The sequence below is a fragment of the Cervus canadensis genome, chromosome 21 (assembly GCF_019320065.1).
Source record: "Cervus canadensis isolate Bull #8, Minnesota chromosome 21, ASM1932006v1, whole genome shotgun sequence".
NCBI lineage: Eukaryota > Metazoa > Chordata > Mammalia > Artiodactyla > Cervidae > Cervus > Cervus canadensis.
The window spans coordinates 16863768-16889455 of record NC_057406.1 but is presented as its reverse complement, the minus strand read 5'-3'; the positions used below and the strand labels follow the sequence as shown (position 1 = coordinate 16889455).

The 25688-nt window shown below is 45.2% G+C and overlaps 2 protein-coding genes and 1 long non-coding RNA gene across 3 annotated transcripts in view; 2 read left to right on the top strand and 1 right to left on the bottom strand.

The window, feature by feature from the left end:
- The window catches only part of LOC122423127, a 308231-nt gene that overhangs the window by 158866 nt on the left and 123677 nt on the right, over positions 1-25688 (top strand).
- LOC122423339 (antigen WC1.1-like) lies at positions 721-6752 on the top strand. The gene is made up of 9 exons (XM_043440291.1): positions 721-1842; positions 2192-2233; positions 2314-2628; positions 2883-2915; positions 3459-3596; positions 4031-4123; positions 4394-4441; positions 4920-5063; positions 6481-6752. Exons 1-9 carry the CDS (start codon positions 1545-1547, stop codon positions 6624-6626), a joined length of 1257 nt encoding a protein of 418 aa, XP_043296226.1. The 5' UTR covers positions 721-1544; the 3' UTR covers positions 6627-6752.
- LOC122423350 lies at positions 8655-15001 on the bottom strand. The gene is made up of 3 exons (XR_006264131.1): positions 14945-15001; positions 14716-14792; positions 8655-8875 (listed from the first exon to the last, which is right to left on the bottom strand). It is a non-coding gene; the product is annotated as an uncharacterized LOC122423350 (long non-coding RNA).

Below are 25688 nucleotides of genomic sequence, written 5' to 3'. Positions count from 1 at the left end.
TCAGAGTGCAGACAGCTCCGCCTGGTGGACGGGGGCGGTCCCTGCGCCGGGAGAGTGGAGATCCTTGACCAGGGCTCCTGGGGCACCATCTGTGATGACGGCTGGGACCTGGACGATGCCCGCGTGGTGTGCAGGCAGCTAGGCTGTGGAGACGCCCTCAATGCCACGAGGTCCGCTCACTTTGGGGAGGGATCAGGGCCCATCTGGCTGGATGACCTCAACTGCACAGGAAATGAGTCTCACGTGTGGAGGTGCCCTTCCCGAGGCTGGGGGAGTCACGACTGCAGACACAAGGAGGACGCAGGGGTCATCTGCTCAGGTCTGCACTGCACACTGTCCACAGGCTGGGGGAGGGGTGGGGCCCTGGAGGACAGGGGTCTGAGCCCGGATGGAGCGATGCCGAAAGGACCAGAGAAGGAGGCTTCCTCCCATGGAGCCTGTGTTTCCAGTAGACCTGAAGACGAGGTGCTTTCACTTCCTCCTGCGTCAGCTGAGATTCTGGTCCTTTCTTCTCCCCAGTGTTTCCTGGCAGAGCCGTTTCTGACAGTTAACACTTGAAAGCACGGCTCTTTCTGCAGTTACCTGTGGTAGTAACATCTTGAAATCCTGGGCTCCCCCATTTGTGCTAGTGGTAAAGAACCTGCCTGCCAATGCAGGACATGTAAAAGATGCGGGTTCAGTCCTGGGTTATAAGATCCCCTGGAGGAGGGCATGACAACCCATTCCAATATTCTTGCCTGAGAATCAAATGGATAGAGGAGCCTCACATAGTGAAAATTCATATTTTTCCTTTACAGTTCTGTTTGCTAGGAGTCTGAAGAGAGTCTCCATGGGCCAACATCCCAGTGTCCACAGGGCTGCATTCTGCCTGGAGTCTCTGGGAGAACTCCTTTCCCAGCCTTTTGTGGTTTCTGTGTGGGCTCATTTCTTGGCTCAGAGCCCTCTTCTTCAACAACAGTGCCTCTTCCAACTCTTCTCCCTCATTCACATTTCTCCCTGACTGGAACTGGAAAAGATGATGCATTTCTCAGTGTAGTGGGTTTAAGGATGTGTTAGACGGGGCTCACATAGTTACTCCTCAATATTTGAGCTTTATCTCTCCATCCCAAGGTCCTTATTAATCACATCTGTAAAGTCCCTTTTGAAAGGTAAGGTAACATGTCACAGGTTCCAGGATTAGGCTACAGACATCTTTGGGGGGTCTGTTATTCCGTCGACAACCTCAGTGTCCACATCACATTCTGTTCTTTTAAAAATTTTGTCAGGAAGCAGGAATCAGCTCCTGTCACTGCAGGTGCACTAGTTGGCCTTGCTCTCTGTTCATATCTACATTGTTGTGGTAAAAGTAGGTGTACAGACGTTAATGGACAAAGTCAGGTGAAAGGGAGGCAAAAGTCAGTCTTGTCACCCAGTGGGCATCTCCTCTGCTGGGTCAGGGATGTGTGGTCACTATCTCTGGGGGAGAGGAAAACCCAGAGCACTGAGTGCAGTGCTCACTGTGTCCCATCTCCTCCGTTTCAATCTTAGAGTTCCTGGCCCTCAGGATGGTGAGCGAGGACCAGCAGTGTGCTGGGTGGCTGGAAGTTTTCTACAACGGGACCTGGGGCAGTGTCTGCCGCAGCCCCATGGAAGACATCACCGTGTCCATGATCTGCAGACAGCTTGGCTGTGGGGACAGCGGAAGTCTCAACTCTTCTGTTGCTCTTAGGGAAGGTTCTAGACCCCACTGGGTAGATGGAATCAAGTGCCGGAGAGCTGACACCTCTCTCTGGCAGTGTCCTTCTGACCCTTGGAATTACAACTCCTGCTCTCCCAAGGAGGAAGCCTATGTCTCGTGTGCAGGTGACTTACTGTCTGTTTCTGTGTCACTCCCAACCATGTAGGGTGCCGTTAGTATGATTTCATATTTTCAGATCTAATTGATGGGTTTTGGTTGAGTCTACAAAATGTAGGTGTATATTTGTATTGGTCTCTGTGTCTGTTGGTTTGCTTTTGTTATGGTAAACAACTAATTAGATAAAGTCATTCCAGCTGCTGATAAGATGCAGTGAATCTCTCAGCCACGTAAATGATGTAGCTTCTGTGGTCTTTTGTCATTTCACTGTGACAAAAATCCTTAGATACTCGTGTTTGGGGACAATACCACCCCCAGCTGTCCCTGAACCAGAGCTTCCCATTGTTGCTTCTGCAGGAAGAAGACCCAAGAGCTGCCCAGCTGCTGCCCCCTGCACAGGTACGTCAGCCCCGCCCCAGGGCCCCAGGGGCTCCTTCCTCCCACCAGGGGAGTCACAGGAGGGGCTGCTGCCTTTTCAGACAGAGAGAAGCTCCGGCTCAGGGGAGGAGACAGCGAGTGCTCAGGGCGGGTGGAGGTCTGGCACAGCGGCTCCTGGGGCACCGTGTGCGATGACTCCTGGAGCCTGGCAGAGGCCGAGGTGGTGTGTCAGCAGCTGGGCTGTGGCCCGGCCCTGGAAGCCGTGCGGGCCGCGGCGTTTGGCCCTGGAAACGGGAGCATCTGGCTGGACGAGGTGCGGTGCGGGGGCCGGGAGCCCTCCCTGTGGGACTGTGCTGCGGAGCCCTGGGGGCAGAGCGACTGCAAGCATGAGGAGGATGCTGGTGTGAGGTGCTCTGGTGAGTGAGGGGCTCGGGGTCTGTCCTGGGTGAGCTGGGGCAGGGCAGAGGCAGTGGGCTGGGCCGGGTGTGGTGGGGAGTTTGAGTTCAAAGAGTGTCCGGGTGCTGGGGCTCTGATCTAGGACAGGGGAGCTGGGAGGATTGGACACTGATGTTGTTGAGACTGGGGGGTGACTTCAGGCTCAAGAAAGAAAATAGGGCTGCCCTTCATTCTGGTCAATTCCCTTTACCCAAACTCCTCTTTTTCCCTTTAGGTGCAAGGATATCATTGCCCCCAACTACAGCAGGTATTGTGATCCATCTCTGGGCACGGGAGAGTACTCAGATTCTGGGGACCTGTTCTGTGGGCTCTCTGACAGCTAAGGAGAGGAAAGAGTTTAGGAGCCTCTGGCTGTTGGGGAGGAGCCAGGGTGTTATGTTGGGGAACTCCTCTGCCTTGGTTCCCAGAGTCAGAAGGTTCTCATGCCTGGGGTCCAAGTGATTCTGCAGAAGGCTCTCCCACCTGCCCCTGTGTGTTGCTTCTCATCCGTGAGGCACAGGTCCCAAGACTGTCTGATGCTCTGTCTGTTGAAGCCCAGGGAGAAGGGATGAGCCGGGTCCTCAGAGGCAGTTTAGGCAGGCAGCTCCCTGACAATCCCTGGCTCTGCCTCGTGGCTGCACTGGCAGGAGTGAGGTTGGCTTGTCTGAGGACGAGACCGGTGGGAGCTCAGTCACTGTCAGTGCACTTGTATCTGAGGCGGGGACGCCATTGTCCAGAGCTCCTGGAAATTCTGGCACAGAGGGTTTCTCTGCCCAGGACCTTCTCCAACCCTCTTTCCTGTTCTCCTTAGGGACCAGACCAACCTCAAATCCACTCCCTGGCATTTTCTCCCTGCCTTGGGTCTTCTGCCTCATCCTGGGAGCCCTTCTCTTCCTGGTCCTCATCATCCTGGTGACTCAGGTGCTCAGATGGAGAGCAGAGCGCAGAGGTGGGCTGCAGGGGGAACTGGGGACCAGGGAGCGTGTGTGCAGGCAGGAGATGGGGCGGGTGTGAGGAGGGGAGCCTGGGCCAGGTCTCTGTTCTGAGTCTGCAGGCTCCATGTGCTCTAAGTGCTGAGTAGACAGAGGCTTTTTAGGACTGGTATATGAGCTCTCATAAGTCATAGCCTTTCCTGTGAGATGATACAGAGTTGGGGTTGAGCTGTATTCAGGGCCAGATGAAGGGAGAAGGTGCCAACAGGTGCACTGGGTGGGAAGCTATCCTGAGGTCCCTATGAGACCTGTGTGAGCACTGGGGAGATAAAGGATGTGTCTGCTGGTTCGGGGTATCTGGGATGACATCTCTGACCTGCTGGGAGATTTATCAGCCTGCTGGATTGGGATGTCTGGGGTTGCATCTCTGACCTGTTGGGGGATCTCTCAGCCTTTTCCAGCTATGAAGATGCTCTTGCTGAAGCAGTGTATGAGGAGCTCGATTACCTTGTGTCACAGAAGGAGGGTCTTCTGGACAGCCCAGGTGGGTGTCTCTGCCTGCCCTCCTAGGACCTCTGATTGTCACCTCCCATTGGCTGTGAGCATCTTCTCAGCATCCGCAGCCCACACGCGTGCCGCAGACTCACAGAGGCAGCTCCTCCAAAGTGGTAGGAGGGCCTCTCAGAGTCCTGTGAGCCTGCAGCCTCTGTCTACACTCCATGAGCCAGGTCTGTTCCTTCTCAATGTTAACACTGGTCCCTTGGGTGTCGGAAGGGTCATTCTGTGTGTTGTGTGATATTTGTCTGCACATTAGGCTTCCTGTCAGATGGTGAGGACAATGATGACTCCAGATCTGCTCCAGGTAATAGAGATGGACCCGCCTCAGCTGGGTGTTGGGGAGGAGAGTTTCCATCATAGAGATGAGAGGCAAGGGAAACAGTCTTCCTTTGGTGGAGCTGTAGAATCTTTTGTATCGAGATGGGGTCCATCCTTCACCTTCTCTGGCTGTTCTGTGACGTCTCAGATTTGGAGCTGGGCTCTCTGTGTCCAGAATCACAACAGAAACACAATGTTTCTAAAAATAACATCTGGAAAGCATAATTAGTCAAAACGCTTTAGTCATGCTTAATGGTATACGAGTTCCTTTGAGAAAGATGTGTAAAATCATGTTTTGGCTTATGGACACTTCAAAGTGAAACATGGTCTTAGAAGAGAAAAAATCTTTTGAAACAATGTGCCTCTCTATAGCGGCTCAGAATCTCTGGGTCAGAAGGGATCATAGGTATTTCCCAGACGAACCCCCTTACCGTGGTTTCAACTGACCCCTGCTCTGCCCTCAGAAGCCCCACATCAGAGGACTGATGACCCTGGTGAGGGTTATGATGATGCTGAAGAGGTACCAGTGCCTGGGGCTCCTCCTGCCTCTCACATGAGTGAAGAGGATGTGCTCCCAGTGAAGGAAGATGGGATGAGGTCTCAGACAGGTGAGTGGGGTTAGCTCATCTCCTGCAATCTTCAGTCTCTGTCCTAGATTTGGTGAACTTGAGCTCCTCAATGCCCAGCCTCTCTAGAATTTCAAAACATCAGTAATCTCATGCATTTGATGGCCTTCCCTGGTGTCTCAGATGGTAAAGAATCTGCCTGCAATGCAGGAGACCTGGGTTTGATCCCTGGTTTGGAAGATCTCTTGGAGAAGGGAATGGCAACCCACTCCAGTATTCTTGCCTGGAGAATCCCATGGAAAGAGGAGTCTGGCAGGCTGTAGTCCATAGGGCCACAAAGAGTTGGATGTGACAGTCTCAACCGTATACTGTCTTTAATGCTATCACACTCCTTGGCAGTGAGAAATCATTCTCCTTTTGGCATTTACGTCTCCATACTGCAATATAAATTTTCACTTTATATGTGATATGCTTGCATTAAAATGTACAGATTAGGGCATTTCCTGACAATCCAGTGGTTAGGACTCTGCACTTTCACTGCTAGGACCTGAGTTCAATCCCTGGTCAAGCAACTAAGATCCCACAAGCATTGTTCAGTGGCCAAAAGGAAAAGAAAACTTGATTATTTCAGCATATTTATGAAATCCACAAATAGAACAAGTGTTTTGATAACTCCTCTGTGCTGTCTTATACATGAAAGGTAGTCAAAGCTTTTTTAAAATGTAGTGCAGTATTGAATTTGTGAGGTATTGGGATAATTTAAGATTAGCTCTGTTTATATGTCAGCACTAAAGTACAAAATCTATGATGTGCAGTGGCCTTAACATTAGGCCATGTTGGTAGGTCATAGACCAGAGTTTGTGGTCAGCTACAGTCTAATTTGCTCCAGACTTTTCAGTAGCCAAGAGAAGAGACTCATTCTCTAGAAAAGAGCATTTCTCCATCTGAGGGCCTGTGTGGTCCCTGGGAAGGGGCCTCCTGTGGCTGTACCTTGATACTATTTGTGGACATTTGGAAACAGAAGTTAACTAAGAGCAGAGCTGGTTTGTGAGTGAAGAACCCAGATTTTCCTGTCTCCACTCTCCCTCTTGTGGCGATTTCATGTCTGTCAGTTGTGAGAGGAGAACATTAAATTCATTGTTATGTTCTTACTGTTCCTGGGCATCTCCTTGCTGATTGTGTGGCCTGGAGGCAGGTCTTCCCAGAGCTCTTGTGTGAGCACAGGTCTCCTGTGATGCAAGGTTTCCACATGAGCTGAAGCCCCAGAGTCCACATGGACTGGATCTTAGAGGACAGCCCGGGTCCATCCTCACTGTAACTGATGTGAAATAGCCTGAGCCTCCTGCCCACACCTGGGTCCCAGGGGTGCTTTGTTATCACCACTTAATTGACTCACTTACACAACAAGGTCTGTTCCCCTTTGTCTCAATTCTAATCATACCTTTCTTTACTATTTCAGGCTCTTCTCTGTTCATCTTTGGAGAGGAAGCTGATCCTGGGGAAGGAGAAGAGAGCCCGTGGCTGCTCCAGGGGAACAAAGGGGACCCTGGGTATGATGACGTTGAACTCAGTGCCCCAGGAACATCCACAGTGACTTTCCCATAATGTTGTATTAAATATGCGATGAAGCCTCAGATATTCTAATTGGCTATATTTCAATAGAGTAATGCTGACCTGTAATTGTGTTATATGGAAATTGTTGAAAATGAAGTATTCTGAATAAAGTAACTTTTTGCTGTGTTGCTAATTTAGCAAGTTCCACGTCAAATGCTTTGAAAGGATTGGTCTGGTTCTCAAACACAATTTTCCTCAAAGGAAAACAAGATGTATTGCCCAGTTTTCTCACCTCCTTCAAGGGCTAATGAGGCCATGACTTTGCCTGGGATCACAAATGCTCCAGGTCACTCTTGCTTAGAAAAAGCATCTAAACTTGGTCCACATTCACACCCTCATTCCTAGCAAGATGACCTTGTTGACCAAAAAATATATTCAGAATCTGATAGAGTTAGTTTATTTGGTGGGAATGTTTAGGACTCCAGGCCCTGGAGACTGCATCTCAGTAGCTCTGAGAAAACTGCTCCAAGGAGGCAGGAGGGGAAGTCAGGCTGTATACAAGTTTGCAACAAAGGGAGCAGGCAGTCTGAACATCAAAGATCAGGTATCAAGTTAAGGAAGTTAGCATTCTGTTTGTGGGAAGATGCAAGCCTCTGGACTCACTGAATTCATTCCTTTCATACTCACCTCAGCTATCTGGGGCCAATCCTGTTTCCTTGTTCACCTTAAAGTATGGCAGATGGCTGCTTCTTGCATTGTCCCAGCTTCTCAGCAATCACCATGCCGGGGGTGGCAGCATCCCCTGGATCACAGTTTTGGAGGCCTTCATTCACATTTGAAGGCCAGAAATCGCTGATGGCTGTGACATTTCTTGTTTATTGATAGGGCAGGAGATATTTTCATTTCACAAACTCATGGAAAAAACCCAATCCTGTAGGTTCTTCTCTGAGATGTCACATCACCTGTTTTTAACCTATTCTTGGGCACCAGACTTGGATGTGAGTTTCAATGTGGGACATTGGCTGGTAAGAGAGAATGGATACAGCTTTCCTTATCCTGCCTAAATTTTCATGGACCAGTTAAAAATCTAAATCTAGGTAACTGCATCTCCCTTTTTCGTTACTCATTCCCTAGGTTACTTTATCTGTTTATTCCTCAAGCAGATATAGATTCCTTTTTGCTCTTCTCCCATGTCTAGTTGGTTATCAAATCCTTATGAATCCATTCTTTCCATCCCGTTGTGCTATTTCTTCAGGATGCTGCTATTTCTTGTCTCTCCAGTAATCTATCCTTCTGAGTGAATTATATCAGCTCATATATCTTTCTAAGTTGATGGAGGGCAAATTGGTGCTCACCACACCCTGCATCCAGGTGGGACAAGAGGGCAAGAAAGTGGAGACCTAGGTAGAGGGGATGCAGAAGGGATGTAGATGGGAAGATCAGGAACATTTGGGTCTTTATGTTTCAAATATATGGATGGAGATGTCTGATATGATTGAAAACTTAAAGGAAGAATTTGAGAGTAGTGAACTTCTCTGAAAACATATTGTTTCAAGATTGTGTTAATCTGGTTACTGTTGAAAACGTAAACATGATCCTGCTGTGATTCTTCAGGGTGGAGGCAGCTGTCATATAGGAGTGGCCAAGTAAATATTACCTTTACACGATACATAGCCCCCCACCCCCATTCCATTGTGGACATGTGGAGAAGCTGCTGAACTAATGTAAGAACTGAGAGTGCTGGCCTGGCTGTGAGCTGAGTCCACCCGGTTACTGCTTGATGGCCTGCATGGTGTCCAGGGCTCCAACCTACGCTCAAACTTGCAGTCTTCATAGTTCTAGGCTGTGCTTGGGAATGGGAAGATGCCCAGGACTTCTCCCAGGGCAGCTCACATGGCTATTTACCACTGGGAAGTAATGAAATAAATGACGTATAATGAAAGAAATAAAGTATACCCACCAAGAAGCTCAGTGAACTCCAAAAAACACAGATAAACAATCCAATTCAGGAAATGAATATGTGAACACAATGAGATTAAAAATATTTCTTATCATTATTATTATTGTTTAATGTTTGGTTGCACTGGGTCTTCGTTGCTGCACATGGGCTTTCTCTAATTGCTGCAAGCAGGCACTACTCTTCTTTGTGGAGAGCAGGCTTCTGTACGTGGGGGCTCCCCTTGTTGCGGAGCACAGGCTCTAGGTGCTCAGGCTTCAGTAGTTGCAGCATGCAGGCTCCCGTTTGCGGTTTCCAGGTCTTAGAGCATGGGCTCAGTAGTTGTTGTGCACAGGCTGAGTGGCTCCACAGAGGAAAGTGATTGTTTTACAGAGACATAAATCATGAAAAAGGAAGCAACACAGAGTTTGCTGATGGATTAGTGGTTAAGATTCAATGCTTTCACTGCTGTGCCTGGATTCTGTCCTGGTCTGGGAACTGAGATCCCTCAATCTCTGCAGTGAGGCCAAGAAACGAGAAGGAACCAAACAGAAATTCTTTTGCTCGAGATTACAGTGAATGAAATGCAACAAAATGAAAAATGCTACAGAGAGCATTGCAAGGTTGTTGCTGAGTGATAAAACGCCGGGATTCTTGGCCTCCGTAGGAGACGAATTCAATCCTGGGCCAGAGACAAGGCTGGATCCCTCAGAGCTTTTGTGTAATAAAGTTTTATTAAAGTATAAAGGAGATAGAGAAAGCTTCTGACATACACGTCAGAAGGGGGCAGAAAGAGTGCCCCCTGCTAGTCTCAGCTGGATGGTATATAGTCACTAGCAGTCTGTTAATGAAAAGAAAGGAATGTCTTAAAACTGAGAATGGCACCAGATAACTCATCCCAGGCCGTAAAACAATTGACTTGAATCTTGTAGAAGGGCAGATTACCAAACGAATAGTTTCGTTTACAAAGATTAGGGGAACAATATCTGAGTATAACATACTGGTCTGTCAAGTAGTTTCTTTGCCATTTGGTGGAACTTACAGAGTCTGGGGTAAATGCATAGCACATTAACATAGCTTAAGACAAATATTTCCATAAGAAAAAATGTATTGGTTAACTCAAGGCTTGAGAATAGTTAGCTTCAGGTGAAACCAGGTGTCATGGCAACACAGCATTTTAAGAGAAACCTCCTTTTAAATTTATATAGAGAAGGAAAAAAACATATTGCCAGTTTGTTTCCTCCTGCCACTTAAGAGACATAAAAATGTCTGACACTTGCAGCCTATTTCCTCCGTTTGGAGACCCCTGGCCTTCCTGCCTGTTACCCTCTCAGCATCAGCAACAACAGAAGAATCTGTAATGTAGAAGACAATTGAAATTACCCAGCCGGAAGACAAAGAAGGGAAAAAGAATGAAAAAACTGTGAAAGAACCTGTGTGAACTATGGGATAACATTACAGAAACAACCTGCACATTACTGGAGTCCCAGAGAGCGAGGAAGAGACAGAGATTTTGCTTAAAGAAATAATACCAGGTAAGTCCCAAATTGGATCAGATTTAGATATCCAAGTTCATGTAGCTAATAGGTCACCCCTCAGAGTTCATTCGAAACTATCCTCTCCAAGACACATTTCCTATAATCAAGATAAGGAGAGAATTTTAGAAGCATCAAGAGAAAAGTAAATGCTCACAAAAAAGACATTCCCTTAAGAATATCACTGGGTTTCTGAGAATAAACCTGGCAGGCCAGGAGAGACTAGGATGATATAATCAAACTGATGATAGTAAAAACCTGGCAACCAAGAATACTTTTCTCAGGAAGACTGTCTTTCAGAAATGAAGATGATATAAAGACTTTTCCAAACAAACAACAGTTAAGGAATCTCACCAACACAGGTTCGTCTTACAAGATTGCCGAAGGGAGTTCTTCAAGTTAAATGCTGCTGCTACTGTTGCTAAGTCGCTTCAGTCGGGTCCAACTCTGTGAGACCCAATAGATGGCAGCCCACCAGGCTCCCCTGTCACTGGGATTCTCCAGGCAAGAACACTGGAGTGGGTTGCCATTGCCTTCTCCAATGCAGGAAAGTGAAATATGAAAGTGAAGTCGCTCAGTCATGTCCGACTCTTAGTGACCCCATGGACTGCAGCCCACCAGGCTCCTGCGACCATGGGATTTTCCAGACAAGTGTCCTGGAGTGGGGTGCCATTGCCTTCTCCGCTTCAAGCTAAATGAAAGATACTAATTATCATATAAAAGAAGATACAACAGACTTGTAAATGTAAATATGTAATCCAATTCAGAATACTCTAATATACAAAATATACAGTGAAAGTGAAATTTACTTAGTCATGTCCAACTCTTTGTGACCCCCTTGGACTGTCTATGGAATTCTCCATGCCAGAATACTGGAGTGGACAGACTTTCCCTTCTCCAGGGGATCTTCCCAACCCAGGGATCAAACCCAGGTCTCCCACATTGCAGGCAGATTCTTTATCGGCTGAGCCACAAGGGAAGCCCAAGAACACAGGGGTGGGCAACCTATCCCTTCTTCAGGGGATCGTCCCAACCCAGGAAATGAACTGGGGTCTCCTGCATTGCAGGTGGATTCTTTACTAACTGAGCTATCAGGGAAGCCCACAAAATATATGATGGACTTGTAAATATATATATATATATATATATGTAATACAACTCAGAATATTCTAATACTGAATATGACAGTGTGCTAACCAATTAACTGTAGTCTAAAGGAAGTATTAAAAAACTATAAAGAAAAGTTTTTTGTTAGTGGATATGCTATATAAAGAGAGACAAATTCTGACATCAAAACCAGAAAGTGTAAGGGGATAAAAAGGTATAGCTTTTGTATGTGATTGAAATTAATTTATCAGTGTAATATATACTGTTGTGTCTATAAGATGATATACATGAGCCTCATGGCAACAAAAATGAAAAACCTACAGTAGAGTCACAAAAAGTAAAGAGAAAGGAGTCAGAGCACACCTTTATCCAAAGTTATTAGCTCACAGTTCTAACTGTTGTGCAGAACAGTTGAGGTGTCCTGGTCTCTACAGCATCCTTCAGGATCAGCCCCAGAGGACTCTCCTTTCACAAAGTGAAAGATGAATTAGCCTCTTGGGTTTTTTTTTGTTGTTGTTTTTTGTTTTTAAGAAAAGAACTCTTTTTGCAGCTCATTTACTTCCTATGTCATACAGACAGTGCAGCTGTACTTTTTAATTGCAAACTTTCTTCCTGTGATGTCGCTGTGAGGTTTTAATTGAAAAACTGCCAAATGATAAATCATATGAATACCCTGTCTCCTCCATTTGGTCTGATTAAGACTTAATACGAGGCCACATGTTAGTATGCTGTGGTTTGTCTTCTGTATCCTTAGAGATAGAGATTTGCAGCGTCCGAAGCGACATGTCTGTTGGTGATAAGCTCCCTCTGTTTGAAAATCAAAACTTGCCCTGTTAATTGCTGAAAACTTTTGCCTTTAAAACAAAAATGTCAGTTAGCTAAGTGGTGTCCTCAAAAATAGTTCTCTATATGTAAGATAATTTCTCTTGAATATCCAGCAGGGTCTTATTCGATTCAATAAACATTATCAGAGCATCTACTAAGTTATAGAGAGTGGAAATACAGAACTTATACTCAGGTACAGGCCCATCTCCAATCCTGGGCCCTGGAAGGGCCTTAGCAGAAACTTCAGCCTGCAGGAGCCTTGGGTAGCATGCCCAGATGGGGAAGGAGTCAACGATAAGGAAAGGAGAATCTGTTTACAGACTTTTAGATGGTAAAGGAGGAACACATTTTGCTGTATTTCCTGTGTTCTTAGGCTGATCTGCAGGCTGGACTCAGCTGCATCAAAGCTCCACGTGCAATAGAGCATCAGGTCATAGACTTCAAGTCTGAGCAACCACTCAGCCTTTGAACCCTGAGTGCCATCTCAGTGGCAGTAATCTTGAGTTTAAGTGGTTTACGAATGACCACCTGCAGGAACTCAATAGCTCTGGAGTTGGTAATTACATCAATTCTGAGCAGAGGTGGGTTAATCATGAAGGTAATGAAGCCTCACCTGCACAGACTCTCCTTGCACCAACTCCTCCCAAGTTCTGAGGCAGGCCCTAGGGCTGTGCTCACAAGGATATAGGGTTTGAATGTGCCATTTTCTTGAGTTTGAAAGGTTGTTGCTGAACCACAAAAAGACGCCGGGATTCTTGGCCTCTGGAGGACAAGAATTCAATCCAAGGCCAGAGATGAGGCTTGATGCTCAGCGCTTTTGTGTAATAAAGTTTTATTAAAGTATAAAGGAGACAGAGAAGGCTTCTGACATAGCCATTAGAAGGGGGCAGAAAGAGAACCCCCTTGCTAGTGTAGCAATGGGGTTATATATTCTCAAATTAGTTATTACAGTGAATCAAAAGAATGTCTGGAGGTTGTAAAGACCTCACTAGACCTACTCCCATAATTTACATTTTAAGATAACAGGATTAGCCAGAAGGTTTTTTTCCAGAGACTGTCCTCAAGCAGGATACATTATTGTTATATAATCCTAAGGAATGTAGAGGGAAAGAGAAGAAAAAAAAGTTTGTCCTTTCTTCCTCCTTGAGAATTCCAGACCCCTCTCTCCTTGGGGACCCCTAGACTTCTTATCAACTGGCCTAGGAAATGACTCTCTCAAGTTTAGGGGGAAAAAATTAGCAAAATTATTTCTTACCCAAATGTGAAGAATTCTTTCTGTGGAAAATTCTTCAAAGATGGGAATACCAGACAATGTTACCTGTCTCCTGAGAAATCTGTATGCAGGTCAAGAAGCAACAGTTAGGACCAGACATGGAACAAAGAACTGGTTCCAAATTGGGAAAGGAGTACATCAAGGCTGTATATTGTCACCCTGCTTATTTAACTTATATGCAGTGTACATCTTGCAAAATGCTGGGTTGGATGAAGCACAAGCTGGAATCAAGATTGCCAGGAGAAATATCAATAACCTTAGATATGCAGATGACACCACCCTTGTGGCAGAAAGTGAAGAGGAACTAAAGAGCCTCTTGATGGAAAATGAAAGAGGAAAGTGAAATAACGGGCTTAAAACTCAGCATTCAAAAAACGAAGATCACCGCATCTGGTCCCATCACTCAATGGCAAATAGATGGAGAAACAATGGAAACAGAGAGAGACTTTACTTTTTGGGCTCCAAAATCACTGCAGATGGTGACTGCAGCCATGAAAGTAAAAGACGTTTCTTCTTGAAGGATAGTCATGACCAACCTAGACAGCATATTAAAAGGCAGAGATATTACTTTGCCAACAAAGGTCCATCTAGTCAAAGCTATGTTTTTTTCAGTAGTCATGTATGGATGTGAGAGCAGGACCATAAAGTTTAGCATCAAAAAATTGATGCTTTTGAACTGTGGTGTTGGAGAAGACTCTTGAGAGTCCCTTGGACTGCAAGGAGATCCAAGTCAATCCTGAAGGAAACCAGTCCTGAATATTCATTGGAAGGACTGATGCTGAAGCTGAAACTCCAATACTTTGGCCACCTGATGCAAAGAGCTGACTCATAGGAAAAGATCCTGATGCTGGGAAAGATTGAAGACCAGAGGAGAAGAGGATCACAGAGGATGAGCTGCTTGGATTGCATTGCCAACTCAATGGCCATGAGTAGAGCAAGCTCCAGGAGTTGGTGATACAGGGAAGCCTGGTGTGCTGCAGTCCATGGGGTCACAAAAAGTTGGACACTACTGATCCACTAAACTGAACTGAAAGGTGAAGAAGTTAATTACGTGCATGGAGCAGTAAATGCAGGAATCAGATTTGTTCAGGAAATCAAGAAGAAACTGAGGGGGCTTAGAAAGCACCTGCTACCTTTTTATTAGTACAGGACTGGTGGAAGGCAAAAATAAGATCAGAGATGATGGACTGACTGACTCAGAGGAAAGGAGAGCTGTTTAAGGATGAAGGTCAAAACACAAAGAGACAAATTCGGGAAACTGAGCCTGACTGTCAGCACAGAGTGATGTAGAGGGAACAGGAGATGCACCGGGACGGGTGCTCTTAGACAGGACTTAGATCTGGTTGTTTGTAAATCAGAAATGGTGACTGAGAAGCAACCAAGCCCAACAGAGGAAGCAAAGTGAGCTCAGAGGGAGCAGCTTGGGATGAAGACACAGAAGGAAGAGGAGATCCAGGAACGTACCTGCTTCATGTGACAGATTCTGTCTTCTTTTCAAGTCTTCTTTCTCCTTGGTATCCATCAGAAGAGACTCTGTTCTGCTGCTGGAAAAAGTGACCCTCAAATCTCAGTGTCTCTCTCACACACACACATATAGATACATACATACACATATATACACACATACACATGCACACATATAGAAACACACATACACACATACATACACATGCACACACACACTCATCACAACCTGCAGTCGTTTGTGGTCCGTGAGACTCTTACATGTGAACCATCTGGAACATACAGCTTCTGGGTCAGAAAAGAGAGTCTAGAGAATCACACTTGGGCTTTTCCTGCCTCCACTCAGAAGTGACACAGGTGACACCACCCACGTTTCTTTGCCCAGAATGAGTCACTGAGAACTGGAAATACAGCTATTTGACGAGTATTACTGTCTATCACATCCTTCAGTGGAACTCTTGAGAGCAGTGCTCTCAGTTTTTTCTCACCTTGGAGAAACTTCGGAGGTACAGCTTTGTGAAGAAATTGAACGTGATCCTACCCTCTCCGAGTGGGAGTTGAAAGCATTTTCTGTTTGGGATCCTTTGGCTGGTGTGTCTCTGACTCCTGACTCTACCTCAGTCTGTGCTGAGTGGGATTAGTCAGATTTGTGTCTCCCTTGTCCCCCACCTCCCTTCTCCACTCAGTATCACTAACTGCAGGATGATTTTCAGCATTTGTCCATGCATTCTTTTTATTAGTTATCCAACATTTGTTAAGCTCTATCTATGTGTCTTTACTTGACCTTAAGGAGACACTGAAGAATGACATAATACTTGCTCTCCAGAAGCCCACACTTTGGAGACAATATAGTATTTGTAAGAAAGTTTTTATAGATTAAATAGGTACAGCAGTAAGTTTTAGCTGGAGGAATTACAAAGAATTCACAGAGGTGACAACTTCATGCATTTAAAAACAAGAAAAGATTTATGACTTTTCTTTTTGTAATAGGCTTAAAAATGTGTCCTCTAGAATTCAAATATACATAAATATAATGCTCTCTATTATTGTAACTGATTTCATCTTGTGCACTAGCAAGAGGTGTTTGTGAGGACTGAAAGTTCCATAACATGAACACAGACTCTCCCATTTAAAATTTGTCCCTCAGCTTAGCTTGAGTTCATTGTAATAACTGTCTTGTCATTTCTAGTTCAAGCTCCCTGCTGAGACTGGTTTTCCTGTATTTAAGGAGGCATCTTCTTGTCTCTCCTCCCACAGATGTTGTCTGGGGTGGAAGGGCTTCTTCCTTTCCAACAGCAGTGGGGAAGGGTCCTTGGTCTGCTTGCTCTCCACTTAGAATCTGCTTGTCTTTGACTTAGTAGCTTTGATGGTCTCTGGTCTCTGGGTATCTGATGCTGCACTATGGAGGAATGAATGAGGCCAATTCAGAGCCATACTCTTGTTCAATATTGCTGCTTATAGACTGTGAAGGGCTGAACAAAGATGATGGGCTGGACCTCAGCCAGCTCATGACCTTGCTCTTTCCTCCATGCCCTTGTGATGAGGTGGTCTTTGGTAAAGGAGACTTTACGAACCCTGGTTCCATCCATCCATGCAAGGAACACAGATGGTGAGGTGGGTCTCCAATGCTTTGGTGTAACAACTCAATTAACTTTTTCCTTTTAAATTGTGCACCGCTATTTTAATTTAAAAATATTTTGTATTTTAGTCACTCTGTCTGATTAGTCTTGAGAAAATGTTCCTCAGGCAAGGAGGTTTAATTATTAACTTTCCTGGCAAAGCGGTTACTGAACCTCTGAAACCTCTATTTTCTCATGGTGATTTGGGAATAATAATGCTACAGATTGTATTGCTTTACCATAAGACCAAGTAAACAGTTAGTCTAAGTTAAAGAACAGGATTCAAAAAAAAAAAAAACAGGATTCTTCCTGCTCTTTGCTTCTGTACTTCTAATTCAATACAGAGCTGTTAAAATAAAATTTTTATAGCAAAATTTCTTCCTGTTACAGTTATGTGTGGTTTGAATCGAAAATGTGCCAAATGATAAATACATAAACATCCTGACCACTTGGCCATATCTGATTAAGACAAGAACAGGAGGCTTCATGGCCTTCACCTGTCAGGGTGCTGTGGTTTATCGTCTTTATCTTCAGATACACAAAGACACTTGCAGCATTTTTATACATGTTTAGAAGTGCTCTCTCAGCACTGCTCTTGGAATGGGGCTAGACTTGTTTCTGGTGTTGCAATTTACTGCATTCCTTGCAGCAAAGTGTTGAAGTGAACCATACATAGCTTATATCATTTAATCATATTTAAACATCATTACAACAATTGACACAACCTGCACTGTGCTCTTAAGTCCTCACGACAAGTTAAGTTAGCTCTCAAAAGATTTCTTTTGTTTGAAATGATTTGTGTAAAATACCTGACTGATATTCATTCATTCAGGTATACAAGAGACATCATTTAGGATTTTTTATTAGCAGGCTTTGGGGATAAGGGGGTGAATTAGACACAGAAATTCTACCAAGTCCATGTATAAAGTAATATTAGCAAGTAAACAACTTAATTCATGAGGTTCACAGTTGGTAGGGTCAAAGTTCATGAGCAGTAGAATGGGGGACAGAGAGAAGGAGTGATGTGTGGAAGACTCACAACTCTGGCACCAATCACCATCACAGCATGTCAAAACTCTGGGAGAGTTTTGATAGCTTCAGTCAAGGCTCCAGGCAACAGAATTTAATTCCTGTTCTAGAGTTCTGTGATTCCTGGGATGGGATGGAGAGAGGGGCCCTAATATTGCTTCTCTATCACTATTATGTACTACTATTAACTAGTAGTTATATCTCTTACTAACCCAACTCATTTAATTCTAACCAAAACTCTGTCATCTAGGCACATGGATAACTCTCCCTTTACAGACTAAGCCACTGCACAGAGAGTGTAAGGACCCGGCACAAGGTCACACACGTGGTATGTGGCTGAACTCTGAGTCACGACAGGGCAAACTGGCTCCCAAGTCTGTTCTCCTGACCCCTGCACTGCACTCTCTCAAGTTCATTGTGGACAAAGTTGGTTGGAGTTCTCCTTAAAGCTCTCTTCATTCAAATCTTGGATAAGATGGGACACTGAGATTTTCTTACGTGTCAGAGAAGATATACCTTCATCAGAGGGTGACTTGGTCCATGTTGAGGCTGCCCTCCCAGCTCTGGGGTAGCGGGTGCTGGGAACCCTATAGTAGCCCTGAGTTAGCCCCACCTTTCCAGCCCACCCCTCCCTATGACAGAGTCTGGAGCCCCTAACAGTTTCTTATCTGTGAGAGCTCAGTCCCGAGGTAAGACTGTATGTACCTGATTCACTAAACGCATCCCTCAGTCATCCTGGGGGAGGGATGAGTGGACCCCAGGAAGCACGTCCTGTGTTCTAGGTGTCTGGTGTCTAGGTGTCTCAGGATTCTGGTGATGCTGTGGAGTCCATAACTGGGTAAGGAATGATGACTCTGGGCCCCAGAGAGAGTAGAGCATCAACTCTAAGTGACAGAGCAGATCCTGGTCCTACTCTGGCCCCTGAGTTTATATTCTGGTTCTGACATTTCTAATCAGTTATTATCACTACTGTGTCAAGCATCCAGAGGGAGATGGAGTTCATGTACAGATGGGGGCTTGAAAGTGAGAGGAACACAGAACAAGAAAGTGACTGTTGTAAAATAAAATATCAGCACATTTAAATAGAGAGAGTGAAAAAAATGTGTTCAATTGACTTTTCTCCCTTTTCATTTACCTGAGTCTCAAATAGGAAGGGCGGGCATGACAGGACAGAGAAGCTATGTCTGCTGACCAGGATGAGGGGCCCATCTGGTGGGGAATGTGACAGGGCTGTGGACTGGCCCACAGCTTCCCTCAGTGTTGGCTTCACTGAGACCTTAAGGTGTGTGTGGTGGGGGTGCATGGAGTCATCCATTTCTGAGCTCTGGTGGGGATTCTGAAGTGTGTGTGTCACAGATGTGTCCTTCCCCCATCTCTGCTGAAATGATGAGGCTCAGGGTGAGGGGACCTCAGTGTGGGCTTGTGTGGACCACAGGGATGCATCATGGGAATCTTTAGCCTGAGAGGGCATGAGGCACGTGGGGTAGCATGTTAGCGACCTTGAGTTTTGTCACTATCTTATATCCCCTTAACGTCCTTCTCAGTCTCTATTCACCCCAGGACTACTTTCTGGTTACCATCTGGGAACTTCTTCTGATCAGTGGAAACAGCAAAAGGCAGCAATGGCCAAACTGAATTTCAGCCCCTTCTGCTTTGATCTGTCCCCTCATCCACTCGGGCTTCCATTCTTGTTGCCGCGTTTCCTCTTAAATGTAGAATGAAGGAGGTGGGGTCACTGATAGTTTCAGGCAGCACGAACCCCTTCTCTTTTCTGCTTCACAGGCCTCTTCTTTGACCCCTTGCCTGCAGCTACCATGTAGCAGAATACTTTCTATTTATCCTTCTGTCTGGGGCAGTTCCCTTTAATTATATTTTGCATCTTCTTTAGTAATGGCTTATAATGAATCTTATCAAACCAAACTGTCAATATGCAAAGGGGGAAAATGTTAAGTTTAGGAAATCTAAGTCTTTCTAAACTACCTGTTTTATTCTAGAGATCCTCAAATCCTATTTTGGCAGGCTGGAGTTGAAAGACGACTCCTACTTTCTCTTTGTTTCCTATAACAGCAAACTCTTTCTCTCTTGAAGCATTATTTGGTGACTAGCTGAAAGGGATATTTCACATAAACTGAAATGAAATATAGGGGAAGGTATTTAACGTGGCTGAAAAATCCCTTATAGGACTTCCAAGGTGGCTCAGCAGTAAAGAACCCACCTGCCAATGCAGAAGACACAGGAGATATGGGTTCAATCCCTGAGTCAGAAAGATTCCCCAGAGAAGGAAATGGCAAGCCACTCCAGTATTCTTGCCTGGGAAATCCTGTAGACAGAGGAGCCTGGGAGGGCTACAGTCTATGGGGTTGCAAACAGCCAGACACAACTGAGAATGCACGCATGTGCTCCAGCACCCAGGCTCCAGATCCTTCCGGGAAGAGGGGAAGAGACCAGCAAACTCATCCCTCCACTCGATGGGTCCCACCTCACTGCCTCCATGCTCACCTATGAATCCCTGCGCTCCTGGTCCTCACTTTCCGCTGGCCTGATCAATATTCTTGCATTTCTAGCTTTCTTGTAGGTCTCTTCTTCGTCCCTGAGCTCATTCCCAGGGAAGATCAATGCTTGATTCCAACAGAGATATTCTCCACAGGCCAACAGATCCCGTCCTCTGACCCTGTCAGATCTCACAGTCTATGGTATTGGTCAGGGTGATCAGACGAGAAAATATCACTCATGCTTTTTGATGCAACTTTTCTACACCAGCCTCGGTCTCGGAGCCCAGCTCTCAGGGACCACGGAAGCAGGAGGTCAAAGGACCATGTTTCTCATATAAGGAAATGTTGAAGATTCAGAAGCTCATTGGTGTCTGAGCTTCAGAAAGTGGCAGATGCAGCCTCCAACAGTGCCTGAAATGGTGAAAGGTGTCGCTATTGGCTCTCAGGAGGGAGGATGTAGGGGATGGTCTATATAGACCCCGGTTGGCACCCTGACGCCTCCTCACAGGCTGATCCTGCAGCTGGGACTGTGACCTTGAGGACGTGGGATCAGGATGGCTCTGAGCCGACACCTCTCCCTCCAGGGACTCTGTGTCCTCCTCCTCGGCACCGTGGTGGGTGGTCAAGGTAAGAGCTGCCCCTCTGTCCTGGGTCCACAGCAGGGAGAGGATGCCTTGGTGAAGGGAAAGGTGTCTGAAGTTCTGGAGTCGAGCCTCAGTGTTTTTGACCAAAATACTGGTCCCTCTCCTGTGGGGGGTCCACTGGTCATGGCGGCAGATTTTTCAGAGAAATGAGGTTAGGTCTGGGCCGAGCTGGGTCAGCCTGAGTCCCTCCACTGTTTCCCTTGTTCTCAGGGAGGCTCTAGGAGTCCCAGTGGCTCCCAGTGTGTGGAAGGTCCAGTGACTGAGCTCAGCTGGGACTCTGGGCTGTTCCCACAGGCTCCATGTGCCTAGTGTGTGAGCACTGCCCCAGGGTCCCTGTGTTTCCTGTGTCTATGCTCTTGTAGGCTCTGTGCTTCTCTCTGTCTCTCTCTCTCTGTGTCTCTCTCCCTGTGTGTGTGTATGTGTAGTGTGTGAGGGTGCATGTGAGGGTGTCTGTGGCATGAGGCTGTATGAGGGTGTGGAGCCTGTCTGTGTGAGAGGAATGGGGCTGCTGAGCAGGGACTGAGTGTGATGGTCTGTGAAGCACACAGGGTCCCACAGGGCTGGGCGTCATGGCCGCTGCAAGTCACCAGATCGGAGATTATTGTGCACCTGCCTGCCTCTCTCTGGGTCCTCTCTTCCATCCTCCGGTTTCCCATATTTCTCATCCTGCCCTAAAATGTAAATTTTATTTTATCAGGCATTTAGTAGTTTTCAACATTTCTGCTATTATGAAAAAAGGTGCTCTGAGCTTTTCTGTATTGAAATGTAAGGACCATTCATGATTATTTCTCTAATGATGTTCTTTGGGTGGAACTCTTGTTTCATGGGCTGTGAATATCCTTAAGGCTTTTGGTACATAGAGAGTAAGTGCTTTTGGAAACGTTTGAACTGAGTTTTATTTCCATTAATATTGTGTGAGAACATTAGTTTCCACTTACCCTCACCAACATTTGCTTTTTACCAAGCTTTAAAATCTTATCCAGTTTCATGGGCAAAAACTAGCATATATTCACTATTTTAATGCTTCACTTCCTCCTTCATTGCTTGCTCATGACATTTGTGCTTTTTAAATTGATGCTTGTCATTTCGGCATCATTTATATTGGAGCTCTCTATACTATGACTGTCGGAGAAGGCAATGGCAACCCACTGCAGAACTCTGGCCTGGAAAATCCCATGGATGGAGGAGCCTGGTGGGCTGCCGTCTATGGGGTTGCACAGAGTCAGACACGACTGAAGCGACTTAGCAGCAGCAGCAGCATACTACGACTGTGACTACAACTCCGGTTCAGTTCAGTCGCTTAGTTGTGGCTGCCGATTTGTGACCCCATGGACTGCAGCATGCCAGCCTTCCCTATCCATCATCAACTCCTGGAACTTGCTCAAACTCATGTCCTTCGAGTCGGTGATGCCATCCAAACATCTCATCCTCCCTTCCCCTTCTTCTCCTGCCTTCAATCTGTCCCAGTATCAGGGTCGTTTCAAATGAGTCAGTTCTTCCCATTAGGTGGCCAAAGTATTGGAGCTTCAGCATCAGTCCTTCCAATGAATATTCAGGACTGATTTCATTTAGGATTGACTGCTTTCATCTCCCTGCAGGCCAAGGGACTCTCAAGAGTCTTCTCCAATACCACAGTCCAAATGCATCAATTCTTCAGTGCTCAGCTTTCTTTATGGTTCAATTCTCGCATCCATACATGACTAGTGGGAAAACCATAGCTTTGTCTAGATGGACTTCTGTCAGCAAAGTAATGTCTCTGCTTTTTAATATGCTGTCTAGGTTGGTCAGAGCTTTTCTCCAAGGAGTAAGTGTCTTAATTTCATGGCTGTAGTCACATTCTGCAGTGATTTTCAAGCCCCCCAAAATATAGTCAGTCACTGTTCTCATTGTTTTCCCATCTGTTTGCCATGAAGTGATAGGCCCAGATGCCATGTTTTAGTTTTTTGAATGTTGAGCTTTAAGCCAACATTTTCACTCTCCTCTTTCACTTTCTTCAAGAGGCTCTTCAGTTCCTCTTCACTTTCTGCCATAAGGGTGGTGTCATCTGTGTATCTGAGGTTATTGATACTTCTCCGGGCAATCTTGTTTCCAGCTTGTTCTCTATTCAGCCTGGCATTTTGCATGATATACTCTGCATATAAGTTAAATAAGCAGGATGACAATAAACAGCCTTGACTTACTTCTTTCCCAATTTGGAACCAGTCTGTTGTTCCATGTCCAGCTCTAACTGTTGCATCCTGACCTGCATACAGATTTCTCAGGAGGCAGATAAGGTGGTCTGGTGTTCCCATCACTTTAAGAATTTCCCACAATTTGTTGTGATCCACACAGTCAAAAGCTTTGGTGTAGTCAATGAAGCAGAAGTAGATGTTTTTTTCTGGAACTCTTTTGCTTTTTCAGTGACCCAACGAATTTTGGCAATTTGATCTCTGGTTTCTCTGCCTTTTCTAAATCCAGCTTGGAGTTCTGGAAGTTCATGGTTCATGTACTGTTCAAGCCTGGGTTGGAGAATTTGAGCATTACCTTGCTAGTGTGTGATATGAGTGCAACTGTGTGGTAGTTTGAATACTCTTTGACATGGCCTTTCTTTGGGATTGGAATGAAAACTGACCTTTTCCAGTCCTGTGTCCACTACTGGGTTTTCCAACTTTGCTGGCATATTACGTGCAGCACTTTCACAGCATCATCATTTAGGATTTGAAATAGCTCAGCTGGAATTCCATCACCTCCACTAGATGTTACCTATATGAATTTGAGTGCACAACAGTCTTACAAGGCAGAGTACATTTATCTCAAAAAAACAGATTAGGAAACTGAGGCAAAACAATGTTAAATCACTTGCCTAAATAAAACAGATAAGATTTTTGTAAGTAGCACAAGTAAAATTAGAACCCAAGCATTGGTCTTTCCAGGTAGTGTTAGCGGTAAAGAAGCCACCTACCAATGCAGGAAATGTAAGAGACACGGGTTCCATTCCTGGGTCAGAAAGATCTCATGGAGAAGGGCATGGCAACCCACTCCAGTATTCTTGCCTGGAGAATCCCATGGACAGAGGAGCCTGGCTGGCTACAGTCAATGGGTTTGCAAAGAGTCAGATATGACTGTGCAGGCATCTTGGATACCTTGTTTCTTCTAATGGCATCCATAATTCCTGTAGATTTTCTTTACTCCTTTGCATTTTTTTTGCTCCTCTGATTGAATAATTTCAACTGATCTTTGTTTTATTTCATTAAGTCTTCTGCTTGGTCAAGTCTGCATTTTTAAAAACTTTTTGTTTCATATTGGAGTATAGCCAGTTAACAATATTGTGATAGCTTCAGGTAAACGGCAAAGAAACTCAGCCATACATATATATGTGTGTGTATCCATCTTCCACAAACTCCCCTCCCATGCAGGCTGCCGTATACCATTCAGTAGAGTTCACTGTGCTGTACAGTAGGCCCTTGTTGATCAACCATTTTAAATACAGCAGTGTGTAGGAGTCGGTCCCAAATGCCTTGAGTATATCCCTTCCCTTCATTCTTTTCTCTTGGCAACCATAAGTTAAGTTCTCTAATCTGTGAGTTTCTTCCTGCTTTGTAAATAAGTCCATTTTTAACATTTCTTTTTGGATTCATATATAAGGGATATCATATGGTATTTCTCCTTCTCTATCTGATAGCCAAGTCTGTTTTTGGTGCTCTGTATTGAATTCTTCAGTTCACTCATTGTATTATTCAGCTCCAGAATTTCTGGTTAGTTTTTTTTTTTTTTTTTAATGTTTTCTGTCTGTTTAAAACTCAATAAATTTACAAGATCCCTTTAGATTTGGGCTGATTTTCCCCTTCTATTTTATCAAGTCTTTAGTACTTTTAGATAATTTTTAGTAAGTCAATTCTACTTTTTCAGAGAAAAAGTAGCCTCAATAAGCAAGCCCACCATTACCAACAAGATCTCCTAGAACTCTTCACAGTAATGAAATCACCTATGTGTTTGTGTCATAAACTAGATAAAAGCTCCATGTAGGCAAGGACATTGTCTTATTATTTTCTGTCTTTACAGTACTTAAAAAAGACTTGCTTCTCCACAGATAATTTTATCATTAATAACATTTTAATTATTTAGTATTAATAAAAGTAGCTTCTTGTGTGCTTTCAGGATCCTTTTCAATCCTTATTCTTACATCAGTGTCAGAGTTCTAAAAAATCCGAGCAAGCACCATAGTAGAAGTCTCTCTACTTCTACTGTTTCGCTTACCTCTGCCCAAGTATCTGTATTTCCTTCCTAGAATGGACCTCCCTGGGTCTGTGGAGTAAACTGTGTCCCTCCATAATTAATATGTTGAATCCTAGCCCCTAACCTAACTGGAGATAGGTTCTTTAGGAAGTAATTGGGGTTAAATAGGCTTCCCCGGTGGCTCAGTGGTAAAGAATCCTCTTGCCAATGCAGGAGAGGCAAGTTTGATCCCTGGGTCAGGAAGATCCCCTGGAGAAGGAAATGGCAACCCACTCCAGTACTTTTGCCTGGGAAATCCCATGGACAGTGGAGCCTGGCAGACTACAGTCCATGACTTCGCAAGAGTCTGACACAATTTAGCAACTAAACCACTAACACCAAGGTTAAATAAGGTCATAAGGATGTGGCCCTGATCCAATAGGTGACTTTATAAGAAAAGGATGAGACAGATCTCCTTCCCTCTCTCCCTGTGCATCTGTCCTGAGGAAAGGCCAGGTGAGCACAGAGTGAGGGAGCCATGGCTACAAGTGAACAGCAGAGGTCTCAGAATGAACACAGCCTTGCCAGCACGTTGATCTCGGACTTATCAGCCTCCAGAACTGTAAGAAGATAAATAATTTCTGTTTTTCAACCAGCCAGACTCTGGTTTTTGGGTGGCTGCCTGCCTGATCTGATTATATACCAGGATCTTTGCTGGTTCAGCATTTCCCCAGATGTTCCCTCTGTGATGTACCACTTTGGTTTCCAGAGTGAGAGCACATGGGGAGGGTCAGAGATCTAAGTGGTGTTAAGGGTGTCCCAGGGACAATGTCTTGTTAGATTGTAAGAAAAATTCTCATTTTCTGATCCGAATTTAAAGCTAATGGAGCTGATCAAGGTCTCAGGGAACTCCTCAGTTCCTGACAGGCAGACAGGAGCCTGGGACACTGGGTGAGACCTTATGTGATAGAGAGAGGTGGTTTGGGTCCCAGTTC

Excerpts from the sequence above, each read along its gene's own strand:
- LOC122423339 (XM_043440291.1), top strand. The coding sequence starts at position 1,545 with ATGGTGAGCGAGGACCAGCAGTGTGCTGGGTGGCTGGAAGTTTTCTAC. Across the intron at positions 2,629-2,882 it reads TGCTGGTGTGAGGTGCTCTG|GTGCAAGGATATCATTGCCC; the intron begins GTGAGTGAGGGG and ends TTTTCCCTTTAG. Across the intron at positions 4,124-4,393 it reads GGGTCTTCTGGACAGCCCAG|GCTTCCTGTCAGATGGTGAG; the intron begins GTGGGTGTCTCT and ends TCTGCACATTAG.